At 29.6% G+C, this 8,688-nt stretch overlaps 1 protein-coding gene across 1 annotated transcript; it reads right to left on the bottom strand.

Annotated features, from left to right (window-relative positions):
• Positions 1 to 1,467: 1,467 nt before the first annotated feature.
• Positions 1,468 to 8,397, bottom strand: LOC131061191 (uncharacterized). The gene is made up of 6 exons (XM_057994720.2): positions 8,172 to 8,397; positions 7,369 to 7,474; positions 2,086 to 2,237; positions 1,924 to 1,999; positions 1,757 to 1,801; positions 1,468 to 1,646 (listed from the first exon to the last, which is right to left on the bottom strand). The coding sequence occupies exons 1-5, from the start codon at positions 8,322 to 8,324 to the stop codon at positions 1,785 to 1,787; spliced, it is 504 nt and encodes a 167-aa protein (XP_057850703.2). The 5' UTR covers positions 8,325 to 8,397; the 3' UTR covers positions 1,468 to 1,646; positions 1,757 to 1,784.
• Between the last annotated feature and the right edge of the window lie 291 nt (positions 8,398 to 8,688).

Below are 8,688 nucleotides of genomic sequence, written 5' to 3'. Positions count from 1 at the left end.
TTCAAATTCATGGTTGATTAATATTTTATATGTTTAGTGATGTATATTTTTCTATTTCTTGATCTACCTCTATTGAGGCTACATGTATATGTTTAGTTGAGACATGTTCGATGAGTTCTTGATGCTTTTCTTTTGATTTTGTAACATGCTTGATGAATTCCTACTATATATTATAAATATGTACTATATTGTGACTATTTATTTCTTTAATTTCTACTTTGTCATTCTTTCTAATATAAACTTTTGTGCATACCAAAGCGCTGGTAAAACACAAGGTATAAAGGCCCCATGCCATTAACAATTAAGCCTTTATTATATCCTACTTTATAGGGATGCAATTAATGTCTTCTTTTAGTATCTAATTTGACTTTGTTGGCATAGTAGATGTCTCTATTCCTGAATTCAACAATTTTCTATGCCAAATTTGTGCTACTTGAGAATTACACAAATACATTTACCAAAGATTCTTCTTTCATAGACGATTCCATTTGCATGGTTATGTTCCTTGAACCCACATCATATTATTTCAAATTTCAAATATCTCACATTCATAGGATGACATTATGCAAATATGTCTACTACATCTTGTCTTGCATGCCAAATGTCTATTTTTTCTTTCTACAACATGCATTAAAGGATTTCATCCTAGAGCATATTAATTATGAAGATTTATCGATACATTTATATCTTTAATATTTTACACACACACACACACACACACACACACACACACATATCCAAAAATTTATTTGTATTCATAGTTAAAGATTCATCTCAATTTGGATAAACATTCATCCATTCTTTATTTGGAGGCTTTACTATTATCAATTATCTAAATAATATTATCTTTGTCTAGTTTATGCTTCGAGATGTGCTTTCTAGCATAACCTATTTGCTAGATGTGGGTATCACAAACATAAGATAGTATGTCTTAGGGGTCTTCAAGTTAAAATTAGAAGAAAAACATGAAGGGACAATGTAACCAAAGAATGTGTTGTCAGCATGATATAATTCTAAGACTCAGAAATAATCTAATTCATGTTTATATTATGTTCACCTCAATTTGCATAGATATTTGTTTTTTATTAGGAGGAAAATAGATTTTGAATGGACCTAAAATCCTTTACAGACAGATTTTGTGAGGATCTGAAATCCAATTATAAAACATTGCTAACACGTTTACAAAGAAAAACAGTAACCCAACAACAACAAACAAGACATAAAATAGCATCAATAAACTAGATATTTGTTATTCTAATCTATAAATCTAGAAAAGAATCTAAGACTTGATTGGTTAAAATCTTTACATTTAAATATAATTTTGAAATAGATTTTTATTAAAATTATAATGAAACAGTTGAAATATAATTTAAATGTTTTAAATTCTATTATACGTAAAATTTAGTTAACATTCTACGCTCTTTCAAAAATGTAAACATTTGAATATAATTCAACCTCTAATAAAAAAGAAATCAATTTCACATTTAAACTAACCACTAACCACCGCAACCAGAAAAATATTCATTGGGGCGTTATATTGATGATTAAATATAGCCCTTTACACGTTCAACCCCAGAATTTTCCTTTTTCTTCAAAATGATGCCTGTTCTTCTTTGGTTAGCTTTCTGAAATAGTTCTTCAAAGGACTGTAATGCAATTTAAAAATTAAAAATAAAAAATTGAAATATTTAGGTGGAATTACTCTAAAATCTGCGTAGTAAGTCATTGTAGTTAAGCTGCTGTCTCGTAAACTTACTCTGTTGAACATTGGAGCTCCTTTGTTTTTAATAGTCAAAGGAACCTGCAGAAAGCAAATCGAATTGTAAAAATTATAATAATATAAAAAAATATAGAGAATTTTCGCTAACTAGATACAATTTAGCTTGTTCGTTATTTGAAATAATTTAGACAAAACTTACTGACCTCCCCACCAATTTCCTCTAGTTGTGTATTCTAGATGAAATGGATTCATGGCCTCTTCCAGTTCCTTTACTGTCACCTGTATACGTGGATGTAATAAATTAATACATAGGGTACAATTATTTAGTAGCACCATTATATAACTAGAAGATAATGTTAATATACCTCACTTTGTCCACCCTTCATGTTATTGGGAATGTGTGAGAGCACATCAGGTCCTCCATAGTATAGAGAAGAGGCTAAAAAGCATTGCTCTGGACCGTACTCTCTTTCACTCTCTATCGTGTCATTCATCCTCACATGGCTTTCTTCCTTTCCTGTTTTGCCCACACAAACAAAATACAACAGACTTTGATGTAAAATGAAACAATATGAATGGTACAAATATAACAGACTTTGATGTAAAATGAAACAATATGAATGGTACAAATATAACAGACTTTGATGTAAAATGAAACAATATGAATGTAACTCTAAAGGATAAAATGTTTTCACATGATTATGAAAGTTGGCATATGCAAGAATTATTGAATTCTATCTAGGAATTTACTATGGAACAACAAAAAAATGTGAGATACTATGTTATAGTTGTGGAGAGGAATCGAGAACTTTGTAACTATTAAAAATGAAAAGTTAACTAATACTACATAATTAGTTGTCTTCTCAATATAAGCTATAATTTATCGATTTTTTAATTAATTGTCTTCTCAATATAAGCTATAATTTAGTAGTCTATTTTTTTTTCTTATTAAAATTAAAAGTAAAAATATATTAATGAATAAATAAGAACCATTTAAAAATAAACAAAAATCAAACAAAAGTTCTTACTAAAATTGAGTGAAGGAAAATTTAAAGAGTCTTTCAAGTAACATCTAGCAAAACCTATAGGGAAAATGAAAATATTGAAAAAAAAAAGGTAATAAATAAATATCTAAATAAAGAACTCACATAATTGTGATGAAGTTGAAGAAATTGTTAAGATTGATCAAGAGATAAGGATTACCAATTATAGCAACTTAAATTTTATTCCTTTAATTAGGGTGTCGAATTTCACACTCTCCTAGCACTCATTTTAGCGTCTCTCATTCTTCTATTCATTATAGGACCTCATCTCGCATTTAATTAAGGATTACTTCAATAAAATGGGTCCTTTCTTAATTCAAATGTCCCCACACTCTTATTTGGACCTTTAATTATTGGTTTTCCCTTTAAATTTTATCTTTTCATTTCATTATATGTCCTATCATATTTTAAACTTCAAAACAAATCTTCTCCTTCTTAAATACGATGAATTTTCATATAAATTATAGTTCTAGAATCAAGATCCTATTATCTTGTGACCCTAAAAATTAAGGTCTATTTCGTATGGACACTAGCAATTAATAAACAATGTCTAATCCTATTTGGTCAAGATTTTGGGAGGATAATATGTTGATATTTCTTTTTCTAAAACTATCTTTAGTGCGAAAAATAAATAATTCTCAGTTGATTTTTTATGAATTTATAGTTATGATTTTATATATGTGCAAGTTAGTTTCTTCACTTGTGGTATTAAATATTATGAAAATCAGAGATATCCTTATAATGTGAAATCTCTATCTTATATGAAGATCCAGATCTCCAAATTCAAAGACAAATCAGCAAGTATCAATTTTTCATTAAAATTTATTCATCATGATGGTAGCTTCAAGAGATGTTAGAGGATGATAGGGAATCATTGACTGATGAATGGCTTGTATCTCTTACTAAGTTGTTGGATAGAACTTCATGTTATTATTATATTTTTGCAATTAAGTTTAGATTTGAGCTTTATCATTCATGATATGTCATTCATAAATTCTTAAATTAGTTTAAATTCTACATTTAGTTATTTCATTTAGGGCTTTCTCTAACACACTTGAGTTAAACTCTTGTTTACTTTTAAGATTCTAGAGAACACAGATTATTCTAGATTCAATATCAGTTATTTGTGGATGTGAAAACCACCCAAATAGGGAGATGACTAAAGAAAATCCCTATATAGTCACAACCTCAACTTCTTTTCATTTTAAAGGTTCAACTATAGATTTCTAATGGAGAAAAATAATGAAAAATTTTCCCATGAATTAGATACAAATAACCTCTTCAAATTTCATCAAAAATCATCTAGACAAGGGCACCTAGTGCCTCCATCTCCTAGGACATGGAAGCCTAGCATCTGTTTCCTCCTAGTTTAAGCTCAAATTTGTCAAGAAGAAGGTACAACGTCTTTGGGTTTGAAATCTACTTTAGTACTTATGATTTCACCATTTTGGACATGGATTCCTAGTGTCAATATCCACCTAATGATAACTTAGATTCTATGATAGGTTCCTCTTTACATCAACTTCAATATTTGGGTTTATTATTTGATTATCAGACCTACAATTGCTTTTTGATATTATTTATTATCAATTTTGCACCTTCTAGCATAGTTCTTTATATTCAATTTCAAAGTAATTAATTTTATTGAACCTATAAGAGAATCAATCAATTAAGTGCCCAACTCTCACTAAATGGTCTAAATTTGAGGACTGATTTGATTATTTTTTAGTATAATTTATGGGATTGAGTTTTCATGTTTAACTCTCACTAAGTCTCCTCATGAAGGTCTCAAATTCTTGGAGCTCTTTAGACAAAGAATATTTTTGGAGAGCATATTTCTTTCTTAACAAGTCTCCCATTTGAAAAATTATTTCATTCAATCTTTGTTACAATTGTTTATTCTCCTATAAAATATGTCCAAAACTATATTTACTTGAATTTTTAAGTCTAAACATTATACATTAAAGACATTGAAAAATAAATATAATTATCAAAGGATGTATTTCTTACAATCTACCATGCCATAATGTTCTCATATAAATATTTATCCTTTACAACATTAACTAGAACCTGAATAAGGAATTTTGTTTGATAGAATGAAGAGAAATAGTGAAGTTAATGTTCTACTGATCTAAACCTATAATTTTAAATAACTTTATCGAATTATCTTGAATCAACTTATGAGATAGTAAAAATGATACCAACTAGACATAAATAGAATCCAAATCAAATCTTTTATTTGAAGAGAAAAGTTCATAACAAGATTTCAAATCGACAAGAGTAAAAAAAAAATGTATTATCATAAAGAAGGTTCAAGATTGTTTAAACCAACTCAATTGCCTAGGTTTATCCTCAGTATAATGATTGACATTAATATTCTAAGTGAGGTTCTCTAGGAATAAATAGTAAACAAAGACTAAAAAAATCAAATAGGTGACCATAATAGGATATTTCCTTATAGATCTAAATGAGAAGAAATAATAAAAGAGAAAATGGACCTTGATTATTCAAAACTAGTACCAACTAAAGATATTGAATTATTACTTGCTAACGAAATATATGGAGTAAGTCAATAAATGTCCCAAAGAGAGCTCAACCTCTTGTAGAACCTTAAGCTTTAACACACAAACACTAACTACCATTCTAGTGAACAAAAGAAATAACTAACATCTTCTTAATGGAATGTTTTATCTCCTGAAGGAAGATAATACTAGCCAAACGAATACAAATAAATTTTGTAAAAATGTTTTGATTTGGGCTGCTACCAAAATACTGCTATGATTCAATGAGAAAAATATCTTTTTGGGGGATTATAAAGGTGAGAATACAAAGTATAAATGACTTTAGATCTAGCTAATGTTTCCTATATTATTTATAGTTTCTCTTTACCACTTTTCTTGACCACTTTGGAGACCATATCCATACCATTCTATTTAAGATTTTTTTATAGTACATTCAATGGTCAACGATTTTGTCTCTCAAAATTATCCTCAGGATCATCCATATGAACTTCTAGCATCACATAATCTATAGAGTTAATAAATGGAACAACTATTCAAATTGGAATCTCATGATTTAATCTAGCTCTGAGATTTGCACTTGAACTTCTATGGAAAAAATAGATTGAGAATTATGAGCCTCTTATCTTGGTATTACTATCAATTTTGGAGGAATTTGAACATCATATGGAGGGAGCATGTCAATATAATATGGATAGAATCTTTATTATTTGCAGTTCTCTTCAACAAATTTTATTCAATATCTTAAAAGTTCTTTTAAATATGAAATTTAATATTAGAATGCTCCGTTGCAAATTTTTCATTTAATGAATCCCATTCTTTTCTTTATTATCATATTGCATAGGTATAAAGAATTGGACTCATAATCTCATGGCTTTATTAAATATTTTCTCTAAGGAATTCTATAAGCATGACAAAGTATAACCTCACAATCTAAGTGATGAATTCAATACACCCTACCTTATCTAATCTCTAAAGAATTAGAAAAAAGATTAATAAGCTCAATTTTCCCACAAATATGAACATATGAAAGTACCTTTATCTCCAACATCTGATGATATGGGCCCACAGTTTTTCAAGAATCACTACAATAAGATGCAAAGTATTTGATATTTGATCTCTAGAATTCCATTGGAAGATGAAGAGTGTGAATCTAGACTCAAATCATAGATGGATGCTCATTAGTTGAATCAAACCTCACATGTTAAAATTTAATAAACAAACCAACAAACTATGAAAGTAAGAATCTCACTTGAAAATCCAAATTCCAAACAATCATATGAGAAAACCTATAGTAAAAACCATTTGCCCAATTCTTAATAAAAGGTAAAGTAGCTCTTATAGACATAAATTTGTATATCGAAGCATACTCTAAAAATGGATCACATCATCTATAATGACCTCTAAATTAATGATAACAACTAAATGAACCTAATTTTTGTTTTTGATGATATCTATTTAATTGATGATGATTATCAAACTATTGAATAATCAAACTTCATCGATATCTTACGTGATACTTCCTTCTCTACTTCAATAAAAAGTTTAGAAAAGGAAATGACAAACTCCTAGACCAATCTACACCCTGCCTTATAAATAGGAAAAAAATACTCTTCAAATGCACAATCAATAGCACTTAACAAAGTACATAATCAATAGCACCGAACAAAGGTGAGTTAATATCAATATAAAATTCTAAACGTAAACAGTATTGGAAACGAAAAATAAATGCATGATTTCCGTTATACCAAATACCAAACAAGGAACAGGGCTTAAAAGGGATTTTAGCTGTCATGCAAAGGAGTCGCATAAGAATTGTTCGAACGCAGGAGCAGGCCGGCCAAATTCTCTACTTTCAGTGATGGAAAATAAATATTTAAAAGAAAGAGCGTCAGATGGCAGCTGACTATTTATTATTCTAAACAAAAAAGAAAAGTGACTCAGAAAAAACACCTGGTAAAATAAGTTTGTCAAATGAAAATCCTTTGTCTCCACAAAGGAAAAAAAGTACAGGCTTTGAACTCAACAATTTACTGCAGAAATCCCAAGGGTAACGTAATATTTGAAAAAAAGGTTCCAATAGTACCTTTTACATGGTCAAGAATGCTTTCATTTTGACGATGTTCACCATGCACTTGCGGCAACACATTTTGTTTTTCCAAAGCTTTACACTCGGTCGAAAACAGGATACTCTGAAACAGCAAAGCAAATCGTTATAAATTCAGAAGCCCACGAAACATTTTAGTACAAAATGTTTTAAAAATATTTACGTCCTGCCTGTAATCCTTCAAACAAATATAGGATTAGCATTTTTATCATACGGTTTGATATATCAGCCATACCTGAACTACGCTCAACAAGATAAAAAGCCTCACTGGAATCAAATTTTCTACATTCTCATAGCATTGAAGTACATAAAAAGTGAGATTAGTAGGAAGTGATCAAATAAGACTCAACCCTTTTATAGGACGATGCTCTTCTGGCTTCAAAATGGGTATGGCACGACTAACATGTGATGTTAGTCTCATTTTTTTAATTGTAGATTTTCGATTGGATGGCTGAGATTGCATAACATGTCACTGTTAGTATCATAGATTTGCCCATTTTGAAACTAGAATAGCATCATCCCCATTTATACCCAGGTTGTGCAGATACAAAGCTGTTTTCTTCAAGAGTAGTTTTGTTTGGATCCATTTGCAGACTGTGATTGTAGAGGTCAACCATTAATCTCATAAATTAAGAATTCCCGACAGGGAGGAGGAAAGGTGATTTTCATATCTGATTCCTTTTTAATTGTGAAAATTCGAAGTATTTGTGTGGTAGAATACAACAAAGCTTAAGTACAATAATATAGAACCTTGAAAAGCTAAGCAAATAATCAGCGAGTACCTGTTTTATCTGAGAAGAAGAATGAATTCTACAACTGCTCAAATATAAACCCTCATGAGACATTCTCAGGATAGCCTGACAAACAGAACAAGAGCTTTGATCAAGTATGTCAGCCATTGAGGTCTTATTCTGTGGTCCTTTCGAGCTTTCCATGAAACAAAACTAAAAGATTTCTATCTGTTAAAAAGCCACAGAACTCTTTGTTTTCTAGTGCCAGAATGCTTGAGCGACACTAATGTAATAAAGCAATTTGGAAAAACATGAAAAATAGAGTTTAAAGTACAAAAGATAGCTATGAAACCATTGCGATATGATGGGTATTCAATAAATTATTACTCTATAGTGGAATTACGAATAAAGGATAAAATTCGTGCGTGAATGCATAGTGCCCAACTTTCATAAGTTTTTCACAGATATTCCAAGAGAAAATTAGAGACAACATTAAAATGTCCTAAGATATTGATTGATATGGCGCATATAATGTGAGGTGATGGTGCCGATATTAAATGATTGTTCA

This window comes from Cryptomeria japonica, chromosome 4 (assembly GCF_030272615.1).
Source record: "Cryptomeria japonica chromosome 4, Sugi_1.0, whole genome shotgun sequence".
Taxonomy (NCBI): Eukaryota; Viridiplantae; Streptophyta; class Pinopsida; order Cupressales; family Cupressaceae; genus Cryptomeria; species Cryptomeria japonica.
Note: the sequence above shows the minus strand (reverse complement) of the source record. Positions and strands in the feature narration are given on the sequence as shown.

What these genes read in the sequence shown, in the direction of transcription:
- LOC131061191 (XM_057994720.2), bottom strand. Translation starts at nt 8,324, where the DNA reads ATGGAAAGCTCGAAAGGACCACAGAATAAGACCTCAATGGCTGACATA. An exon ending in CATTCTTGACCATGTAAAAG is followed by an intron (nt 2,238 to 7,368) that starts GTACTATTGGAA and finishes TGGGCAAAACAG; the next exon opens with GAAAGGAAGAAAGCCATGTG. An exon ending in TGAAGGGTGGACAAAGTGAG is followed by an intron (nt 2,000 to 2,085) that starts GTATATTAACAT and finishes CCACGTATACAG; the next exon opens with GTGACAGTAAAGGAACTGGA.